This window comes from Dreissena polymorpha, chromosome 3 (assembly GCF_020536995.1).
Source record: "Dreissena polymorpha isolate Duluth1 chromosome 3, UMN_Dpol_1.0, whole genome shotgun sequence".
In the NCBI taxonomy this organism is placed as follows: domain Eukaryota; kingdom Metazoa; phylum Mollusca; class Bivalvia; order Myida; family Dreissenidae; genus Dreissena; species Dreissena polymorpha.
Window position 1 is genome coordinate 91,368,518 of NC_068357.1, and position 25,016 is coordinate 91,393,533.

At 33.6% G+C, this 25,016-nt stretch overlaps 3 protein-coding genes across 4 annotated transcripts in view; 2 read left to right on the forward strand and 1 right to left on the reverse strand.

The window, feature by feature from the left end:
- Window positions 1-25,016, reverse strand: part of LOC127875281 (uncharacterized) — a 157,401-nt gene that overhangs the window by 101,599 nt on the left and 30,786 nt on the right. The window lies entirely within an intron of this gene.
- LOC127875282 (uncharacterized) overlaps window positions 1-25,016 on the forward strand; it is a 171,987-nt gene that overhangs the window by 100,039 nt on the left and 46,932 nt on the right. The gene's annotated exons all lie outside the window — the stretch shown is intronic.
- LOC127875284 (uncharacterized) lies at window positions 11,220-13,289 on the forward strand. The gene is made up of 3 exons (XM_052420239.1): window positions 11,220-11,299; window positions 12,036-12,128; window positions 12,291-13,289. The coding sequence occupies exons 1-3, from the start codon at window positions 11,272-11,274 to the stop codon at window positions 12,899-12,901; spliced, it is 732 nt and encodes a 243-aa protein (XP_052276199.1). The 5' UTR covers window positions 11,220-11,271; the 3' UTR covers window positions 12,902-13,289.

Genomic DNA, 25,016 nt, shown 5'->3' on the forward strand with positions numbered 1-25,016 from the left:
AGTTTGCACAAAATAGGCTTTATATAAGCATATGTGCATTTTTGTGACCCCCGGGGCAGGGTCAAATTTGACCCCAGGGACATAATTTGAACAAATTTGGTAGAGGACTATTAGATGTCACTACATATCAAATTTGGTAGCCCTATGCCATACGGTTATGGACAAGAAGGTTTTTTAAGTTTGCACAAAATACTAGTAGGCCTTATTTAAGCGTATGTTCATTTTCGTGACCCCCGGGCAGGGTCAAATTTGACCCCAGGGGCATAATTTGAACAATCTAAGTAGAGAACTCTTAGATGTCACTACATACCGAATTTGGTAGCCCTAGGCCCTACGGTTATGGACAAGAAGGGTTTTTTTAAGTTTGCACAAAATAGGCTTTATATAAGCATATGTTCATTTTTGTGACCCCCGGGGCAGGGTCAAATTTGACCCCAGGGGCATAATTTGAAAAAATTTGGTAGAGGACTATTAGATGTCACTACATACCAAATGTGGTAGCACTAGGCCCAATGGTTATGGACAAGAAGATTTTTAAAGTTTGCACAAAATAGGCTTTATATAAGCATATGTTCAATTTATTGACCCCCGTGGCGGGGTCAAAATTGATCCCAGGGGCATTATTTGAACAAATTTGAAAGAGGTTCACCCCAGGAACATTTGTGAGAAGTTTTATCAGAATTGGACTTGTTGTTTAGGAGAATATGTTTAAAAAATAGTTAACGCACGGACGCACGCACGACGGACACAGGACCATGACATAAGCCCCGCTGGCCTCTGGCCAGTGGAGCTAAAAAAACACTTGATTAATGTTCGAAATAAAATCATTCGATTAATGACAAATTGACAATACTATTATTTGAGCCAGGTCACAGGGAAAGGGCAGTCTATTCAGTATCCATTTAAACTATTTGTTATTTTCAGAAAACCGCTTTTAAGCAAGCAGCTTTCAAGCAACTGCAGGCTGATCTGGATCCAAACTGGCCACAATCGCCATAATGTCTCTTTTACTGTGACACAGTTCATTTGACTTAAAAATGATATTTAATACAGTCGATTGGTGTATAACTGAAAGCTCAGGACTTCGAGTCTCATTTCAACGTTCCAAGATTCTACCATTCATAAATCAAGCAAATTAAAAGGAAATATTTGACTTTTTTTTCAAAACAATAGTTTGTCTGGTAATATGGATAGTACCAGAGGCCTAGCATTGCTCGTCATAATGCTCAAGAGTTGTCACAGTTAATGAACATTAAACGTTAACGTCAACCTGATCATATGTTGTAACGTTTAAACGTTAACGTCAACCTGATCATATGTTGTAACGTTTAAAATTCATTATAACAACTGTTTAAGAGTAGGACATATTTCCCTAGTGTCCAGTTTGACATTGTAAAAATATTGTGGAAAGTTCTGTTTTTGGAACAGAACAGATGCCATTAAGTGTTGGTAAACTAGAAAAAAAGTTACATTGCTTTGTAGAAATGATTTGTTTACAGCAAAAAAAACTGTCTTGAGCATAGCTGATATTTGTTGCTGGAAAGCTCTTTAGGTGATCCGAAAATGATTGTACGGGGATATAACTAAAAGACAACGCAGTCTGTTAAAAATGCTGTGCACAATGTGTTATTGTTATAAATCGTGGTAAAATACCAAATTATTAACCAGTGACTAATTAGTCTTCGGCAATAGTCACAAGGGTGTCTTTTTATTTCAATCATTTTCGGAGGCTGGCATAACATTCCATTAATAATCATCCAAAATAATTTTTCTTTATTATACGATTATTTATTCAAGTTAATCAAATTGTTTTTCCAGCCAATTAGATGATTGTTGAAAAAGTTTGTTTGACTGGGATTTCAACCCACAATAAGTAGGCTTCATCATAATGTTACGATATCTATTACAGTTATAGCTTTAACAAATTTTTACTCGTCAAAAAATATTGGGTGCGAACGCACCCAACGCACCTCCCTGGCTACGGGTATGAAACTTTTAACCTATCCGTTACTCACTAAAATCTCCTATACACCAATCGACTGTACTAAAATAGAAAGAAGAAATAATACAAACCCGTAATATGAGTAAAGACTTACTCACTCAGTAATCAATGTTTTCAGGACATCTTGGTGATCTGCAATTCCCACGTATATGTTGATATGGGTATCATAGTCATTCAATAAGTCGCAAAATGCTCGAATACAAGTTCCAAAGCAAAATGTTTACAGTCAACTCTTACCTAAGTCAACTCGCACGGTAGTCAACTCGCACGTTGTTTGGTCAACTCGCACGGAAGTCAACTCGTACCTAAGTCAACTCGCACGGTAGTCAAAATATTGATGTATATTGTATTAATGTGTTCTAAATGAGTTATTTATGCATAAAAACAAATGAGTAATACTTTCAGAGTTTAGTTCAATACTTTTTATTGAAAAATATTCACACAAAAAAAAAATTATTTTTTTTCACAATATTGTTTACACCATGGTAACGTTATCGGCACATTAAAACAGACATTTTAAGTACTTTAAAAAATATATTTTTTAACTATTATTTAAATTTTTATTACATTATTAACACACATTATCAAAGCTTTATATATGTACACAAGTAGACATACATCTATATACTTTTATTTTAATATTTATTTCAATATATTTACACACAGTATCATAGCTTTACAATATGTACACAAGTAGACCTATACCTACATACTTTTCTTTAAATATTTATTTCAATATTTACACACATTTACAAAGCTTTACAATATGTACACAATGAGACATACATCTATTTATTTTTGTTAAAGATAGAAGTTAACGCACTTGCGTTAAGACCCGGTTTCTCAAAGCAATACTCATTTTGTAAACGCATTTTCCATTTGGAAGTTCAAATCATGCTTGTTATTTATGAAGTTGTAGAAATATTTAATACATGAACAAATAGTAAATAGAAAATGGAATCAATAAACAAATAAATAATGCATGCACATATTTATTAATAACTATTAATTATTAAGAAGTTAATAATTTGTCATAAAACAATTAATGAAGATCCCGTTACGTATGGAAAACTTATTGCGCACACAATTATAGGGAAAAAACGTATAACAAAAATGTCAACGTGAGTACAAATACGTATAGCTTAGCTTAGTATCATATAAACCGCGCATATATGATTATCATACCTACATTTATTTAAACATGGTTATACAAAACAATGATTAATTTTACAATAATTCTCAATCATATAATTTTACAAGAATCAAATGTTTATTTATTTAAAACTTTAATAAAATGTACCAACATTTTAAAAATGTGTACATGATTTACGGTTCTACATTAATTTATTAAGTATTAAATTGTATAGCATGAAAAAATAAAAAAATATTTATTTAAGTATTCCATACTACAGCCTTATCTCTAGACAACCCCTATCAGTAATAGCCTCATCTACTCCTCGAAAATCAGTACCCTCATCAGCTCTGAATGACTGACAGATTATCTGTTTAGTGTAATTTAAGTGGTGAGAAATAGGGTATTGTTACTGATTAGGTGACAGCTGTTTTCAATATCTTTCATAGCTCATTAAAGTAAAAAATATAAGCTTATTTTTTATTTATAACAATTAAATAGAAATTAGAATACAAATAATTAAAAAACAAAAAACATGAACGCGGAAATAGAGCTCTACATAGACTTTCCACTATTATAAATCAACACGCAAACCATTAAACGTATTTAAATTAATAATTGCAAATTACATATATTCCGATATTGGTTCAAAATACTTGGATCGAGTGATAGCAGTATCACAAAAACAAACATTCATCTACTATACAAATACAACGTTTATTAAATAACTTAAAGCAAAGCTGTTATATTGAGAAAAGCTGGTATATTGAGATAACTACTTGACTTTATGACAAATCAGAAATAAGAAATACAACACACCACTAACACGATTTCGATTATCTTCATATTAATTAGAAATCTAAAGAGGTGGTTATAATAACATAATACGCGAAAATAGAAAATGTAAGTTTTGCAACGGACACGCTATAGAAAATGAGTATCACTTTCCACTTGTTTGAAATATTATAGCATACAATGATATGAATGGTACTTACCGGTTTCGCATGTTCTCAACTCAAGGACGATACTGTTTGTGTATATAATGTAAATTTCATGTAATGCTCAACTGTATATTTGTTATATATATGTTGTTATATTATGTCGGTCAATAGCGATACATCGCTAATGTTATACTTGTTATGTACAAACCGACTTGAAATAAAATTTGTATTTTGTATTTTGTATTTGTATGTTCGGTGTATATAAAAATATAAGTGTATTTGAAGTGAAAACACCAATAAAAAAACAACCAGTGCTCACGCTGATGCCAGACATTAAAGTGATATTATGGGCATCTAACAATATATAGGTGTCTATCGCAACCGTTGTTTATGTTTGGTGTTTTCACTTCATATACACTTATATTTGTTAATGCAGCATCAACATACTAAAGCAATATCCCGGAAAGAGAAAAATAATGCATTTGAATATCAACCGTACTTTCGTTTGACAACTGATCACGCATGTACAATGTGAATCCAAGTTTAGTTTTAGTGCAGATTCGTTTATACGACACAACGACACCATTTAATTTTACGGATCATTTCGGCTTACAGAACTGGGTGGGTCACGTAAAATATATAATATAAAACATATTTTTATAAACAACTGGTAGCAAGATGAGTTCCAGATAATTGGTCAGTAACCACATTTTAACTTACTCTTTTGACTTGTTAATTCTTTTCAGCTCAATTCAACTGTGAAAAATGCCCATAATATCACTTTAACGACAATGGTGATTATATTATCGGTTACTGTGTACACACTCGCCACGGTGTATTTTGCGACATCGTGGCCTAGAGCTTTTTTCTCAATCAGTGTCCGACAGAAGTGATAAATTTCGGAAAATTTCTTTTATCTCCCCGTGCTTTACCAATTATCAGTTACTGTAAAATCTTCATTATTTTTTTCGCAAATTATTATTTAATCGTCATATTGAAAATCGCCGCGAATCTTGTCGGCTGATTTTGTTTTTCACGCTGTTTGTTTTCTGCAATTAGATTACGTTGAACATTGCTTGATGAACTAATTATTTAATCGCTGTCAACTAATCCCCGTAATTACCGCTATGTGTCGTCACAATTTACAAATACGCTTGTTTTAATCAATTACAAGCGGAATCGATTCAAAATTAAAACCGATTTCAACCGACTTTTCAGTGATATCCTCAATAAAAACACAACGATTCTGTCCATACATATAGCTATGACCTGGAACTTTAAATAGGGTGCCGTTTGTCCGGGTATACAAATAAATCGGGTGCCGATTGTCCGGGTCGACAAATTTACAGGGTGCCGACTGTCCGCGTCGACAAATTTACAGGGTGCCGACTGTCCGCGTATGCAAAACAACACTGGGTGCCGATTGACCGGGTGCCGTTTGTCCGGATACCGTCGGTGTTTCCATTTTTGGCAACAATCGCATTCAATTGCTTGCTGCCTTGGACCCACATTCCTTGAACACAATATACACGGATAATCCATCACACAAAAAACGCATGAATTCACTATACGTATGTATTCCGTAGCATAATGATAAACTATTCTTAATTTAGTCGATTTATATACATAACTAAGAAACTTTGATCTATTATGAAATAAACGCATGCAACAAACATCACCTAATTTTCGTTTTAATTTTCTTTAATTTAACTTAGACCTGATTATAAAAGTAAAATATTTTAATTACAAGCTAAATTAACTTTAATTGAATCGTGCGCGGTATACAACACCCTTTACAACATTTTCCGTTTTGTGACAAACATTAAAGTATCACTGATTATTTATCATACCAATTTAGTTAAATTTATAAATGCTTTGCCTTTTAATAATTGTTAGTTGTATATAAGACCTTTCACACCTATTACAAACATTCATATAACCCGTGAAAAACACCGACCAATAGTGTAAAAGAGTCATTAAATGTGACAACCCTATATTCAGATTATTAAAAAAGGACATTATTATTATTATTTGTACTTATAAACTTCTTATAAACTACTGATCATATTACATCCTTCATCTATTTCTATATATTTTTTCGAGGCGTGCGAGTTGACTTCGAAAAGTGCGAGTTGACAAGAAATGCCGTGCGAGTTGACAAAAAAACGTGCGAGTTGACTACCGTGCGAGTTGACTTAGGTACGAGTTGACCGGCACCCAAAAATACCAGTCAAGCTGTCAAGTCTTAAGATCCAGGAAGTCCTGCATTCACATCGAATGTATCCTTCGAATTCAATCCATTGTTGACATTAGCGGAGATTTAGTTAATAAATAACTCATATATCCTAAATGACAGTTTCTAAATAGCCAAACAAGCCGATGTATGCTGTAAGAAAGTTTTGACACGAGTGTGAACATTCATGGGCGCCGCCATTGTTGTATGACCTTGAGGGGTGTGTAGAAATACCGAAATCCCCGTAATTACCGAAATCCCCCGAAACCCCCAGATATCTTCCGAAATCCCCCTTAATATTGATTATTTATCAAAATACTGCGGATATCAATATAGAATATTGCAAAATACAATAAAATCATCACTTATGAAACATTGTTTTTATCCAAGTTTGATAGTGAAAAACTAAAATATATCATTTCGGTAATTACGGGGATTTCGGTATTTCTCGAACCGAGCATTCTCAATCGGACTGGCTCGGTCTTTTACATAGGTTGCCATTGTGAAGATTTTTTCGGCGAAGCTGTATTAAGCCAGCTTTTCACCTTACCTGACCTTTGTAAGTGTCCAATAAAATTCAAATAAAATATCCCGCGGCTAGGTACGAATGAATACACTTCATTTATTCCATTGGCTGATTTGAGTATACTACCAGAACATTGGAAACATATCCGCGTCTTTGTAACACTGTTTTACTGCATGAAATAATTTTATCTCTTATGAAAAGGCTTAATAGATAGAACAGTTTTACCCTCAATTCTCGACATCAATACAGTTTGTGCGTGCCCCTTTTATTTTCAGAGAATTACCAGCGCAAAAGCGTTTATACTTCAGGCTATTTTCTCATATTTAGTACTTACTTCCATATTCCTGTCAACATGTTAACATGTAAAAGTATAAAGAGCAGTGGAAGCGAGGCCTCACTTTAATGCATTGCATTTCAACCCGCGAGGTATCGGGTCAATTCGCGGTTAGTGTGTGAATGTCAGAGTTAATATACAGGTCATCACCGGAGTTCGCGGCCAGTAAAATAATCGTTATATAATAAAGACGCTATCCGTGAACTAGGTTACCTGGTATTTTCTTTAGTCCAGAAATATGTTAAATGAAGATATTCAGCAATATATTATGGTATGTCAATAATAGATTCTTAATGTGTTTTCATAACAATAATTATTCTACCATATTGACTAATGTATTAAGCATGAGCGCGATGATTCTCGATACTGTTAATAATCGAATCAAATAGCAATGCCCGACAAACCACTAATACAGGTTTGTTCGAAGAACGCACCTATAAATACGGATACTTCGCGTGTGGCCGGTTGACTCATATGTTGTAATTTCACGTCCATTCTTCTTTTGGTTTTTTGTTTTGTATCTATAGGTTTATGACCAGCAATATGTAATAATGTAAAATAAGCCGCGAAAACTCCGCGTAACATATCCCGTACTGCGTGTGATGCAGCTAAGAACTGCACAGAAAAAGACATTCGCTATCCTTGATCTCATTCATTGAACTATCAACGCCGTATATCTTTTTAAAAGATATTTCTTGTTTCATGGTATCATAACTTAGACGATGCTGAAACAGCATCGTCAAAAATCTAAAAATCAAATATTATGCGAATATATGATTACGTTTGAATCAGTATTGATATATAATGGTATAAAACGAATGCACGAAGTCTTTGATTAATTTAATGTACGCAAAAAGTCGTTTGTTTGGCCGTTTAATTTAGATATTTTTTTGCGGTAGCTATTCTTTCAAATGATTTAAGTGTTGTCTGCACGACTCTATAGTCTTGCTTGGGTCTTTTTCCTTCATATCGTTTCATCAAATTTGTTATTGTGTATAATAGTACATGATACTTATTGAATACATGTGTTTGGTGAAGCGCATTAATATCGTAATAGGAATATGCAATCTGCAACTATTGATTAGTTTTCAAATGTTATACATATTTGATATACGTGATAAAACCATTGAGTGGAAAAATCTTTAAAAGCGTCAACCATAAATACCATAAATATTTAAAAATAATTATACAAAGTCCAGTACCATAAACTGAGTAACACATAACTGAGCAAACTTAAGTTAAAAATTACTACCTCAAGAAATGCTACGATATCAACATTAACACCTAGGGTATAAAAACGCATAATAATATATGTACTTCGAAGATATAGAAGAGACTGGTCGTTAATAAAAGTGTGTGCTTTTGTGCATTTTCAGCATCAAGATTTCTAAGCTGGTGAATCTGCTGGCGTACTTGATAGTGTGTCCACCTAGCGTGTTTCGATGCAGTTTTTGCAGTCTTTGTCCTTCATATCCATTCATCAAATATGCTATTGTGTATAATAGTACATGATAATAAGTGAATACACGTGTTCGGTGAAGCGCATTACTATCGTGATAGGAATATGCAATCTGTAGTCTGTTTTCAAATGGTAAATATATTTTAGATACGTGATAAAACCTTTCGCGGTGAGTGGAAAACTCTTAAAAAGCGTCATTGAGTATACCAAAGACCTATAAAATACATTTATACATGTATTTTATAGGTCTTTGAGTATATCTTACATATTTAAAGATAATAATAAAAAAGCCAATAACTTAATCAATAATGGCGATGGTGTGCGTGGGCTTAAACAAGATTTGCTATAAATGTACACGTATTACTGCTTTGTATTTTTTTTAATTTAGTAGCGCATTACGTCTTGATAAAACGTATTGCTTTTCGACAGTTCTGTGTGTTCAGTAATTGTGTGTTTGCATAACCCTTGCAAGGCTGGATTTTTTCAATTTCCAATAATCTAGTACGTGTTCACCTGCCCAACATAAACATCCGTGTAGCAACGCTATGATTATCATATATGATTCGTTTAAACGTGTTTATTGAATAGTAAAAAACATCGGTTACAAGTACACATGTATGACTCATATCAATTATAAGTTGGTGTAAACAGTTCAGCATACATGAGATTGTAATTAAATTAATTAAGTTTGGTTTTCTTTACGAAATAAGAAGCTTTGTATATTTGTATATTGATGAGATAATTATATATTTAAAAAATTTACTCATTTCGTTTCAGACTCTTTAATGATGGTTAGTTGCAGCTCACTTTTAATAATGAAGGTATAATTTGGCCAGATATATGATCTAGTACGATAATATGTGCTAACTTATTTACGGACAAACACTTATTTGATACCGATGAAGTATAATACATCAGTAAATATCAAGACATTATTGTGTACAAACAGTATAATTCTTTCATTAAAAAATAATTCAGCCAAACAACTACATTTTATTTATTGATTGATGAAACAAAATGCTGTTTTTATCTTTAGATCATTTAATACAACTGTGTGCTTTTGTGCATGTTTTAGCATCAAGAATTCAAAGCTGGTTAATCTGCTGTGGCGTAGTGGATATGGTGTCCGCCTAGCGACTGTGGAGTCTCGGGGAGCGCTCTTTAGATTATCCTTAAGACACCAAGTACTGGTCCTACCCAGAAAACGCACTCAAGAATGTCTCAGGCTTTCGATGCAGTCGAGATAAATACATAGGTTTCGACCAAAGTTGTAGTTGTAAATCTTGCAGAGTGTAACCGAAAAACTACATAACGTAATACAAAAAGCAGCCATGGCATAGTCATTTATTCCAAGAAATGGAACTTTACTTTTGTTGCGAAGTACATACGTTTTCATGTATGTACTGAATATACTAACATCAATTACATGACTCTGCTAGCGGCTAAGCCTTGAAAGACGATGATTGACCGATAAATAGGCTAATATGATAGGTCTTTTTCCTTCATATGTTTTCATCAAATATGTTATTGTGTATAACAGTACATGGTAATTTTTGAATGCACGTGCTTTGGTAAAGCGCATTACTATCATGAAAGGAATATGCAATCTGTTTTCAAATGGTGTATATATTTTATGATGATGTGCGTGGGATTAAACCAGATTTGCTATACATGTTCAATTACTGCTGTTTTTTATAAATAATTTCGCAAGTTTCTCCACTAGTATGAAGTACATTACCTCCTGATAAAACGTATTGCTTTTCGACAGTTGCGTGTGTTCAGTGATTTTGTGTTTTCTTTTTGCATAACCCTTGCAAGGCTGGATTTTTCCGATTTCCACTAATCAAGTTCTTGTTGACCTGCACCACATAAACTTCCTTGTAGCACCGTTATGATTGTCATATATGATTCCGTAAAACGTAGTTATTGAATAGTAAAACACCATATACAAGTACATGTACATATGTATTGATTGTATGACCAAGATCAATCATTAGGTGGTGTTAACAGTTCAGTATACATGAGATTGTAATTAAATTAAAAAAAAAAATTCTTTCCGAAATAAGAAGTTTTGTATCAGATAACGAAATTATATGGTGTTGATATCATAATGTTCTGCAATGAAGTTCCGCTCTAGTTTAACGTACAGTTTTTAAATATGTTTCAGGATAAGAACATACGAAAATAAAGGATAACTTCGGTTAACATAAATGTGATTTTAAATCGTATCAAATAAATTATTATATTGAAACTCATAAATAAATATTCCATCAAATATGTCATTCTATGTCATATGTAAATATGCACTGATGGTTAAAATATTTTTGCATTTATTTCTTGTCAATCTAATTGAAGGATCGCTTGTTAGAAAAGTCTATACAAAGAAATATTATGTCGCACATCTGCGTTACAAAATACAATTAATACTCTAAAAACATGTTGACGTGTGTTTGGTTTACAATAATACACTAAAAAATGTTGACGTGTGTTTGGTTTACAATAATACTCTAAAACATGTTGACGTGTGTTGGGTTTTCTTAATCTTAAATATATCACGAAATGGTAAACCAGTTATATAATGTATATGTGGTATAAAAGTGATCTTGGAGACATTGCAGTTTCTTAAGTTGTATTGAACTACACGATGCTGGTGACAATTATCCTCGTCGTCGGTAAATATATTTTATTCAGATATATAGTAATCGTCCGAGGTTTAATCACATTTGATTAATAGTAGTATTATATGGACGGCATGTTCTTACAGATATTTGTTAAGATGTGTGCTTAAAGGACTTATCGACATGTCAAAAATGAAGAAACACTTCAGGGATGAAACTTTTCTTTTAAATTGACAAACAAATGACACATTCCTTACCATAAATTACTATGCTATTAGTTTAGTATAATTAATTCGCATTCGTCAAACGATTCTCGCGTTACTTTCAAATTTAGTTCGTTAGTAATTGGAGTTAGAAAACATTCTGTATTACAACTAAGCTATATTTATTGCAGATAACATAAATATAATTTCGATGTATTATTTGAAACTTTCATCCGAAGACAGTGTTTAACAGTAGTAAGTGAATTGATTAAATTTTTGAATCAGAACCGTACATCCACACTCACACAAAAGTATAACTTTGTAATATGTCTTTCTTTATGTTGTTACACACCAAAGAGAAATTAAGTTATAGACGAATTACATTTAATTCGAAAAACGTGTGGTTGGCATATTATAATGCTGCTATGAATTTAATGTGACAAATCGACATATACATCTTTAGCATAGTGAAGTGAATGTTGGGTGTATAGACTTGAAAAAAAATATTTGCAGAGGGGCATATAAAAAAGTTTGTTTTTGTGACTCACCAGTATAAAACATATTCATCGCAATTCTTTTTTTTACAGGTTTCACTGAGTGCCAAGCTGCGTTTCTGATGTGTCTTCATCCGCGGACAGGTTTAGGCTGGTACAACAACGAGACATCAATGTGCGCAAAAGGTAGTATTGGACGAATCATATCCAATGTACATGTGCATAATGTTTTCCTATAATGTATTAATATATAAATACAATATACACCCACGAATACTTCATTTAAAGTAATATATTTATAATTTATATATAGAGAATATGTATATACAAATCTGAATTAATTGACAGGTATAGTTGTACCAAAAACGACAACGAATCCAACGACAACCCTTCTTTCGTCGACAACCGCCACACCTCAACCAAGCAACGCAATTATCAAGCCACTTGATAAGTGGCAGTTCAGTGGTGCTAGCACGTTACCAATGATGCCGGCTCATCGAGGTCACCAGCTGCCGCATCCGGTACTGACAAGTCTGCCTAACGTGCCATCACAGTCTGTATTCCAGCCGCTGCAAGTGATTGCGCAAAATATCCTGATGCCCTCGAGTCACGGCACGTCGGCTAGTACGCCCCTTCTTGATGAAACACCGTTTGGCGGGCTGACCGACGAATTCGAGAGGTTCCTTGAAGAGCCGTTTCGAGGGACGAAGCGGACGACGCCGTCGGACGAATGCACGGGGATACCTCCGCTGAAAGTTTGTAAAATGACGGACTCTATATCAACTCAGACCGAACTCACAGAAGAGGTATGCAGCAGTTTAGACAATGGATTCAGGAAGTTGCGACAGGCGGTCGATGAAAATACCAAGGTCCTCATGTGCACGCAGCGCCTGATGAGGATACTGGTCGAGGAACTATCGGCTATAAAGAGGCTCGTACCGATTGACAAAGACGATTAGCGATCTCAATCCGGTGGAAACCTCATTCCGGTGATTTTTGTTTAAATTAAGAAGAAGAATTGTGATGACGTCTCGTGTATGCCATCCGTTAAGTTATTTGACTGTTAATACTACGATTAAAAATAAATACAAACACATTAACAATGAGGACAAAAATATGTATTAATACAATTCAATTATTACGTCAATTAAACTATTCCACATTTATCCATATTCCATACATTTTAACAATATAGTGGTCCCCTTATAAAATTTCGCATAAATGTCAAAGTTAAGAAACGACTGAACTTGTGTGAACCCGGAATATATATTGCTAAACGCAATTGAGAACTCTCCATTTGGTGTAACATCACCGGAACTAAATTGTTAACGCTATTGTAGGGTTAATGAAACCAGCATCTCTTACATCGCCAAAACAGTGTGCAAATAAACACATTTGACATGGATTTCACGGGAATTAATTATTTATGTGCATGTTAATCGTTTCATAATGATAAGCTCAGAGATTCTGTTAATTGTTTTCTCCTGTTACCGTCAAAAGGTCACTGGAGGATACATTTATAAGTTCGCACTGTTAAATGCTTCTCCGGAAACGTTTTTCTAATGATTAGTCTAATTATTATCAAATGCAGTTTAAAATTTATGATTATTCAAGCAGATTTGTATACACATGTTGCCCAATGTTCATGAAAGTTGGTCCCAAACATTTGTCCCAAAGATATTTCTGCCGAGTTCAAAAATATTGCCGGTCCGTTCAAAACCTGGCCGCCAGGGGGTTGGGCAGTTTTCCTTATATGGTTATGCTAAAAGCTTGTGAACACTCTAGAAGTCACATGTTCTTTCATATTGTCATGAAACTTGCTCACGACATGGTTCCCCATTGAATAGTATTTCAACCGATGTATTAGCTTTAGGGTTGACCGCTTTTAAAAGTTGGGTCGATACCAAAGTGCGGTGCTTCAGAGGTCAATGCTCATTCCGAATGAACATCTATATTATTATTTGTTTATTAAAATGTTGTGTTGCTTTTTTGTAAAGAGGTAACACGTATGGGTCATTCGCATAAAAAAATAGGACCTTATTTGATTATGTCGTTTTTTCGAATAAGAAGCAACACTTTGTCGAGTATTGATGTGTATTGATATCAATCAAGGTGTATTGATATACGAGGTTCCCGGGGTGACAGCGAGTTAATTATGCATAATGACGCACTTCCGTTGCTTTAGAAAGTGGCGAGTGATTAACCTTGTCAATATCTATGTACATAGTCGAACTATCTTTCTTTAAAGAAGACGTTTTGTCGGAAGGTTTTTATTGATTTAGTATGTGTATGCATTATAATAAACAACAGGTAACTAAAAACAAAATAAAAATAAATAAATAAATAAAACATTGTGATTGACATCGAGCGCCTATGTTGTGTAATGGAATGTTTTCCATTCTTTGTGTATTTATATATTAAATTATTTTCTTGTACACAAGAAGGACATTTATCATAGACAAATAACATTGTGCAAGTTTAAACAATAATTATGTTTGTATGCAGAAAATTGCATATGCATCCGAGTTTACCAACGGCTATTATAAGATAAACTGCTCCGGTTCATTTTAACAGCAGTAATGTCCATAGAGTATATGACGTAGCGTTTGACGAATAAGAAATATTAAATATCTTTTTTTAAAGAAGACGTTTTGCCGGAAGGTTTTTATTGATTTAGTATGTGTATGCATTATAATAAACAACGGGTAACTAAAAACAAAATAAAAATAAATAAATAAATAAATAAATAAAACATTGTCATTGACATCGAGAGCCTATGGTTCGAACGTGTTTTGGTTTTTGTTTGTACTTATGTCGTTCCCTGTTCTCGGGGAAATGATTTTAACATGGGGGCCATTGATGCATTGGATCACACACGGCATACCCATAACATTTTATAAAAAAACACGTTCTGCGCGTCCTTAAATTCGTCGTCCGAAGTCGGAAAACGTATTGCCCTGCATATTAAGTCAAATTAAGTGTCAGTCGCTGCAATTGTCTGTTTACTCGTCGATAGTGTACATGTAGAATCTATGTTGACAACGACATCATTATGTCAGGAGCAATCGCCGCCATATTGGATTTTGATCATTTTCTTTCGAAAATAAAATGAATTATAGTAAGTAAAATCTTCTTTTCGCGGTCGTAATGTGTTACAATTCGCATGCTGCGTAAAATTGAATCGAGGCATATGGTGATATTTTTACTAGTTTTACAGTTTGTGTGTGAATTTTTATAAGACTATTTTGCGTGCCAGAACAATACATTTATATCACTACGCATGGTTACATTCGTTAGATTTTAAGCGATTTTTAAGAATGAATTTAACTAATTGTTAGGCTAAGGTAATTTAAATGTCACGTTGAAAAAAAATCAAATGGCATAAATAGAATACTAGGATTAGCGTTGAATACAGAAAAGTTTATGTTGCTCGGCTCGAACACCGAAAGCGCTCGCCAAGGCTCGCGCTCCCGGCGTTCTAAGCCTCGCAACATAAACTTCTCTGTATTCAACGCTAAACTAGTATTCTCTATATAGCATTTTGCCAATACAATCAGTAAGTGGTTACAGCAAATGAAAATGATGGACGAAACACAAAATGATATTTAGAAATTGTGTTCAAGTCAGTGCCTTTGTCATTATATGAATAGCTATATAATAAAATTTGAACATGATATTTCTTTGACGTACGTGTTCATGTATGCACTGAATACGGGTATACTAACATCAATTGCATGCCTCTGCTAGCGGCTAAGCCTTAAAAGACGACGATTGACCAATAAATAGGCTAATATGATAAGTCTTTTTCCTTCATATCTTTTCATCAAATATGGTATTGTGTATAATAATACATGACAATGATTGAATGCACTTGTCTTAAAAAGCGTCAACGTAGTATACCTTAAATATTTAAAAATAATTATACAAAGGCCAGTACTTTAATAAATGTTTGCGATGATGTGTGTGGGATTAAACCAAATTTGTCATACATGTTCAATTATTTTTTTTGTTTATAAAAAATTTTGCAAGGCTGGATTTTTCCGATTTCCACTTATCAAGTACTTGTTTACCTGCCCAACATAAACTTCTTTATAAGTACATAATTTATGTATTGATTGTATGACTTAAATCAATCATAAGGTGGTGTAAACAGTTCAGCATACATGAGATTGTACTTTAATTAATTAATTTAGGTTTTCTTTACGAAATAAGAAGCTTAATCTCAGATAATGAATACTCAGCTCATGAATAATTGTTACATTTAACGCGAAAGCATATTTAATATGGTGATGATTTTATAGTGTTCTGTAATGAAGTTCCGTAATAGTTTAACTAATTCAATCTAATTAAATAATCGCTTGTGAAAAAAAAGTCTATACAAAAATATGTCACATATTCTGCATTACGAAATACCGATACTCTCACAAATTTTGACGTGTGTTGTTTTTTTTTATCTTAAATATATCACGATGGTAAACCAGTTATATTGGGTATACCCGGTATAAATGGTCTTTAAGGAATTGCAGTTTCTTATGTTGTATTGAACTACACGATGCTGTTGATAATTACACTCGTTGTCGGTAAATATCTTTTATTCAGATATATTGTAATCGTCCGAGGTTTATTAAAATTTGGTGGATAGTAGTATTATATGGACGGCATGTTCATACAGATATTTGATAACACGCGTGCTTATTGTACCTATCAACATATCAAATATGATAACATTATTCAGTGGATGAAATGGGTTTTTTTAATTGGCAAACAGTTTACACATTCTTGAATATACATTACTATGGTATTAGTTTAGTATAATTAATACGCATTCGTCAAACGATACTCGCGTTACTTTCAAATTTAGTTCGTTAGTCACTGTATTTAGAAAACTTTCTGTTATAGTCTGCTAAATTGCAGACAGTGTAAACTTCAATCGGTCTGTACTGTCGATACGTGCAGATTTCTCATGGAGAATATTCCATAATTATAATTTGATGCAATATTTGAATCAGAACCGTACATCCACACACAAAAGTATACCTTTCCAAAATGTATTTCGTTATGTTGTTACACACCAAAGAAAATTAAGTTATAGCCGAATTACATTTGATTCGAAAAAAACGTGTGGTTGGCATATACTTATGCTCCTTTTTAGTGTGATAAATTGACATATACATATTTAGCATCGTGAAGTGAATGTATCGCAATTCTTCTTTTACAGGTTTAACTGACTGCCAAGCTGCGTTCCTGACGTGTCTTCATCCGCGGACAGGAAGTTTAGACTTGTACGACAACGAGATATACATGTGCGCAGAAGGTAGTACTGAACGAATCAAATCCAATATGCATGTGTATAATGTCTAACTATAATGTATTAATATCTAAATACAATACACAATCACGAATACCTCGTTTAAAGTATTATTTATAATTTATATATAGAGAACATGTATCTACACATCTTAATTCATTGACAGGTATAGTTGTGCCAAAAACGACAACGATACCAACGACAACCCTTCTTTCGTCGCCAACCGACACACCTCAACCAAGCAACGCCATTCTTCCGCCTTTTTTAAAGCGCATGTGCGAACTTGGTAAAGATCTGCCACAAGGTTACAAGTGTTGCTGTTACATTCCTTTCCAACCGGATTTTCAAACGTGTTGTGGAATTACGTGGACGAAAACTGTGGTGCATTCTGGAAAACCTGACAAGGATTACACGTAAGTAGACTTCATTTAAAAAAAGTAAATGCAATATGTATATATGAATTAATTGGACAAATACGATACGAATACTATCTACAATTGGTGATTGAATTGTACTTCTATTTGCGCGTTCAGTATATCTTGCTGTAACTGTAGAGTTTTGAAATTATAAGCAAAAATATTATTCGAAGCAGGTTAATATGGGTTATTTTTTCGATAGAAAATATCATCATGTATAATGATACTTAAAAACTTTAAACAGATTTTGCAGAGATGATATTTCAAGGGCTTACACAAGAAATGATCTACCGTGTTTGTATCACCCAGCGAACAACGATAAGTTTTGGAACGCACCTAGAGTAACCAAACTGTGGAAATCAACAAGACTTATGCAAGAGGCCTGTCGAACGAACACAGGTTTGTACTTTATAATGTACATTCGTTTATTATTCAAGGTGTTCAATTGTATTGACTATGCCATACGTCGTATGTATATATGGAATATATTTCAAAAATATAGCTCAAGTCGCGTAATCAGACGTGAAGTCTTGTTCAAAGCTTGCAAGTTAAGCTAATCGCTGACAAAAGCTGTATGTTCTTTGAAAAGTATTTATTCCTGTCATCTTTGCCTGTTACAGTATGCAAGATATCATTTTAAAGTATTATGTTCATGTAAATAATCAATGCTTTAAAATTGACAGTAATGTAGGTACGTCTATTGTATGTTATCGTACTTTTTCTGGATTTTCAGCATATTTTGGCAAAGTTGAATACTACAACAAAACTTCAATTATGAACTCAGACCTGATTATTCGTTGAAATGAGCTTGACTTTAAATCTCCAACTTCACAAATACAACAAACGGAGGTGAGTCTGTATATCGAAAAGGATCGCCACAGGCCAAAACCGTCAAAACTTTATGGGATATACTTTTTGATTGTCACAGAAAATCAGCAGCCCACAGAAACCCCATCCTACATTAACATTAAGAATGACACTGTTTATAAGCTTGCAAAATCGCGTAAACATGCATTAAAGAAAATACGTCAACTGGTTAAGCAATGCAAGCGGCTAAAAGGTTGAAAATAGCTCACACACGACCGAACCAAACTAACGAGGATTTAAACCGGGGTCCGGATGCATACTAATTCATGATGGTACACGAAATGCAAATGTAGATTTCCGGATAAATTTTAAATTATGTCAGGGATCTCCGGTTTTCAGCGACATCAGGATGAGAGATTCAGAGGTTCGCCTATAAACACGGGAAGTTAAAGATACTCAATCGCTGGGTAGCCGTACGATGACGCGACAAAAAATCCACAAAGAATTGATACTTGTGTTGTATTGACAATATACCTGCTCGTTATCAGGATGTTATACTAAAGCCTTGTATTTCTAATATGCTTACATGTAAATTATTTCTATATGATAATTGTTGAAAGAATTCATTTGTCCATTTGCAATTAAAATAAGTTTAATAACAAAATAATACATATTTAAAACATGCTTCGTTATGTTAAGTACTTAACTTCTTAATAGAAGTAATCCGTAAAATATAAATGATTGTTGGGTTGATGATATCGATTGTGAATATATTATATCATTGATAAAAATAAAACTGTATGCGTCGGAGCATATGCATTAGAATTATCTATCAATTGCTATTAGTTGAAATACCGAAAAGCTATATTATATTGACTGCTGTTTATCGTTAGGTTACATAAAACGGAAGCCGTCACAGTATCATAAGAATGTAATTGTTACCAATATAAAAGTATCTTACTTTGCAAACATATTTTTGAGTAAAAGGATTATTATGATTTAAAAAGGGCAAGCAATTGCATAGATTTATGGCAAAACTTGTGTTGCTGGTATCTCTGATATCTCCCAGAATTTCAAAAGGAAAATATACCTTAGTGATTTTCGTGACGAGGCACTTTTTGATGTCTACCAAGGGTACGCAGCTCAATTGAAATTACAACGGATTTTTCCTGCACTGAATTTAACTACTGGCAACTCTACCAAAGATGTATAGCTCAAGGGAAACTACAACGGAATGTCCCTTGACTTAATTGAACTACTGGCAACTCCACAGGTTGATTTACTGGTCGATACTTTAAAGGGTTGTTTACCTAGCGTAATAGCATAAATACATCCTTGTTAAAACACCACATAAGAATACTTACATACCCATGTTTTGAGAATCGGATAAATCTTGTACAATACATGACAACCCGCATAACGCGTAGGTTTACTTTAATGTATACTTCTGTCAAAATGTTGTGCTCCTGAAATTGTATACGAGACGAATTAATGTTATGTTTTCCTGGTTATCAACACACATACAAAGAAGAAATTGAAATATAATTATAATCATTTCGCGTTTCACCATCTTCACGTGCAAAAAATGAAACCCCGCCTACTACAGGTGCAAAAGTGTGTGATTGTCACGGATGAATGATTTATCGTAATATTGCACGGAATATAGTCAAATGATCACATGTGTAATAAATGACTATGTCATGACTGCTCTTTGTTTTACGTGATGTAGTTTTTCGGTTACACTCTACAAATCTTGTATCATACTTATTCGCTGGACTAGCATATAAGAGCCGATGTTGAATCCCGGGAAAGACATGGTTGTTTTCTCATCTACATCATCTATGTTTTTAATTTAAATTTTGTTCAATTAATGACATGGTTTTAAGGAATTTATGTCATAGAAAACGTCCTTCAAAATGGGAATGACATCTCTAAAAAATCTGAAAATCAAATATTGTGCGAATATATGATTACGTTTGAATCAGTATTGATATATAATGGTATAAAACGAATGCACGAAGTCTTTGATTAATTTAATGTATGCAAATAGTCGTTTGTTTGGCCGTTTAATTTAGATTTTTGTTTTGCGGAAGCTAATCTTTCAAATGATTTAAGTGTTGTCTGCACGACTCTATAGTCTTGCTTCGGTCTTTTTCCTTCATATCGTTTCATCAAATTTGTTATTGTGTATAATAGTACATGATACTTATTGAATACATGTGTTTGGTGAAGCGCATTACTATCGTGATAGGAATATGCAATCTGCAACTATTGATTAGTTTTCAAATGTTATACATATTTGAGATACGTGATAAAACCATTGAGTGCAAAAATCTTTAAAAGCGTCAACGAAGTATACCATAAATATTTTAAAATAATTATACAAGGCCAGTACCATAAACTGAGTAACACATAACTGAGCAAACTTAAGTAAAAATAACTACCTCAAGAAATGCTACGATATCAACATTAACACCTAGGGTATAAAAACGCATAATAATATATGTGCTTTGAAGATATAGAAGAGACTGATCGTTAATAAAAGTGTGTGCTTTTGTGCATTTTCAGCATTAAGAATTCAAAGCTTGTGAAGCGGCTGGCGTACTTGATATTGTGTCCACCTAGCGTCGTTCGATGCAGTCGAGCTAAATACATAGGTTTCGACTAAAGTTGTATTTTTAAATCTTGCAGTGTGTAACCGAAAAACTACATAACGTAATACAAAAAGCTGCCATGGCATAGTCATTTATTCTAAGCAATGGAACGTTACTTTTGTTACGAAGTACGTACGTTTTCATGTATCTACTGCATATAGTAACATCAATTACATGCCTCTGCTAGCGGCTAAGCCTTGAAAGACGATGATTGACCGATAAATAGATAATATGATAGGTCTTTTTCCTTCATATCTTTTCATCAAATATGGTTTTGTGTGTTAAAGTACATGATAATGATTGAATGCACGTGTTTTGGTAAAGCGCATTACTATCATGAAAGGAATATGCAATCTGTTTGCAAATGGTATATATATTTTAGGTACGTCATAAAACCATTCGCGGTGGGTGGAAAAATCTTAAAAAGCGTCAACGTAGTACACCATAAATATTTATAAATAATTATACAAAGGCCAGTGCCTTAATAAATGGTGGCGATGATGTGCGTGGGATTAAACCAGATTTGCCATACATGATAAATTATTGTGTGTTTTTTTAATAAATAATTTTGCAAGTTTATCCACTAGTATGTGGTATATTACCTCTCGATAAAACGTCACGCATTTCGAAAGTTCAGTGTGTTCAGTGATTTTGTGTGTTTTTTTTGCATTACCCTTGCAAGGCTGGATTTTTCCGATTACCACTTATCAAGTACTTGTTTACCTGCCCAACATAAACTTCGTTCACATATATGATTCCTTAAAACAAATTAATTGAATAGCAAAACATATGTATTGATTTTATTACTTAAATCAATCATAAGGTGATGTAAACAGTTCAGCAAACATGAGAATGTACTTTAATTTATTTTGGTTTTCTTTACGAAATAAGAAGCTTTGTATCAGATAATGAATACTCAGCTCATGAAATTGTTACATTTAACGCGAACGCATAATGAATATGGTGTTGATTTCATAATGTTCAGTTATGAAGTTCCTTACTAGTTTAACTAGTTCTAATTGAAGAATCGCTTGTGAAAGAAGTCTGTACAAAAATATGTCACATATTCTGCATTACAAAATACAATAATACCCCCACACATTTTGACGTGTGTTGGTTTTTTTAATCTTAAATATATCAAAAATGGTTAACCAGTTATATTGGGTATACCCGGTAAAAATGGTATTAAAGGAATTGCAGTTTCTTAAGTTGTATTGAGCTACACGATGCAGTTGATAACTATACTCGTCGTCGGTAAATATCTTTTATTCAGATATGTAGTAATCGTTCGAGGTTTATTGAAATTTGGTGGATAGTAGTATTATATGGAGGACATGTTCATACAGATATTTGATAATACGCGTGCTTTTTGTACTTATCAACATATCAAATATGAAAACATTATTCAGTGGATGAAATGTGTTTTTTAATTGAAAACAGTTTACACATTCTTGAATATACATTACTATGGTATTAGTTTAGTATAAATTACATGCATTCGTCAAACGATACTCGCGTTACTTTAAAATTTAGCTCGTTGGTGATTGGATTTAGAAAATATAAGGTTATAGTCCGCTATATTTATTGCAGAGAGTGTAAACTTGAATCAGGCTGTACTGTCGATACGTGCAGATTTCTCCTGGAGAATATTCCATAATTATTATTTCGATGTGTTATTTGAAACTTTTATTCGAAGAGAGTGTTTAACAGTTGTAAGTTGATAAAAATGTTAAATCAGAACTGCTGTACAACCACACACACAAAAGTATACCTTTCCACTATGTCTTTCTTTATGTTGTTACACACAAAAGAGAAATTAAGTTATAGCCGAATTACATTTAATTCGAATTAACATATTTGGCATCGTGAAGTGAATGTATCGCAATTCTTTTTTTTTGGACAGGTTTCACTGGCTGCCAAGCTGCGTTTCTGACGTGTCGTCATCCGCGGACAGGAAGTTTAGACTTGTACGACAACGAGATATACATGTGCGCAGAAGGTAGTACTAAACGAATCATATCCAATGTGCATGTGTATAATTTCTTCCTATACTGTATTTATATAAATACAATGCACAATCACGAATACCCGGTACCTCATTTAAAGTAATAGAGAACATGTTTCTACAAATCTTAATTAATTGACAGGTATAGTTGTACCAAAAACTACAACGATACAAACAACAACCCTTCTGTCGTCGACAACCGTCGCACCTCAACCACGCAACGCCATTCTTCCGCCTTTTTTAAAGCGCATGTGCGAACTTGGTAAAGATCTGCCAGAAGGTTACAAGTGTTGTGGTTACATTCCTTTCCAACCGGATTTTCAAACGTGTTGTGGAATTACGTGGACGAAAACTGTGGTGCATTCTGGAAAACCCGACAAGGATTACACGTAAGTAGACTTCATTTTTAAAAAAGTAAATGAAATACGTATGTATGAATTAATTGGACAAAATACGAATACTATCCACAATTGGTGATTGAATTGAACTTCTATTTGCGCATTCAGTATCTCTTGCTGTAATTGTAGAGTTTTGAAAGTAAAAGCAAAACTATTATTCGAAGCAGGTTAATATGGGTTGATTTTTCGATAGAAAATATCATATATAATGATACTTAAAAAACTTTAAACAGATGTTGCAGAGAGGATATTTCAAGGGCCTACACAAGAAATGATCTACCGTGTTTGTATCACCCAGCGAACAACGACAAGTTTTGGAACGCACCTAGAGTAACCAAATTGGGGAAATCAAAAAGACTTATGCAAGAGGCCTGTCGAACGAACACAGGTATGTACTTTATAATGTTCATTCGTTTATTATTCATGGTGTTCAATTTGTATTGACTATGCCATACGCCGTATGTATATATGGAATATATATTTCAAAAATATAGCTCAGGTCGCGTAATTAGACGAGAAGTCTTGTACAAAGCTTGCAAGTTAAGCTAATCGCTGACAAAAGCTGCATGTTCTTTGAGAAGTATTTATTTCTGTCATCTTTGCCTGTTACATGTATGAAAACATTATGTTCATGTAAATATTCAATCCTTAAAAAAATAGTATTGTAGGTACGTCTGTTGTATGTATCATACTTTTTCTGGATTTTCAGCATATTTTGGCAAAGTGGAATTCGGTAACAAAACTTCAATTATGAACTCAGACCTGAACATTCGTTTAAATGAGATTGACTTTAAATCTCCAACTTCACTTATACAACACACGGGGTGAGTCTGTATATCGAAAAGGATCGCCACAGGCCAAAACCATCAAAACTTGATGGGATATACTTTTTGATCGTCACAGAAAATAAGCTGCCCACAGAAACCCCATCATACATTAACGTGAAGAATGACGATGTTTATAAGCTTGCAAAAAAATCGCGTAAACGTGCATTGAAGAAAATACGTCAACTAGTTAAGGAATGCAAGCGGCTAAGACGTGGAAAATAGTACACACACGCTCAAACCTAGCTAACGAGGATTTAAACCGGGGTCCTGAAGCATAATAATCTGGTTGATGGTACTCGAAATGCTAATGTGGGTTTCCGGATGTACTTTAAATAAGATCAGGGTACTCCGATTGTCATGCGAGATACGGATGAACATTCAGAGATTCAGCTATAAACACGGGAAGTAAAAGATACTCAATCGCTGGGTAGGCGTACGATGACGCGACAAAAACTCCACAAAGAATTTATTCTTGTGTTGTATTGACAATAGACCTGCTCGTTATCATGATGTAAAACTCAACAAAGAATTGATACTTGTGTTGTATTGACAATAGACCTGCTCGTTATCATGATGTTATACGAATATATTATATTATGTGAATTATTTCAATTTAATAATTGTTGAAAGATTTCATTTGTCCAGTTGCAATTAAAATA

Coding starts and splice junctions, on each gene's coding strand:
- LOC127875284 (XM_052420239.1), top strand. CDS start 11,272: ATGCTGGTGACAATTATCCTCGTCGTCG. Junction 11,300..12,035: donor GACAATTATCCTCGTCGTCG/GTAAATATATTT, acceptor TTTTTTTTACAG/GTTTCACTGAGTGCCAAGCT. Junction 12,129..12,290: donor GACATCAATGTGCGCAAAAG/GTAGTATTGGAC, acceptor ATTAATTGACAG/GTATAGTTGTACCAAAAACG.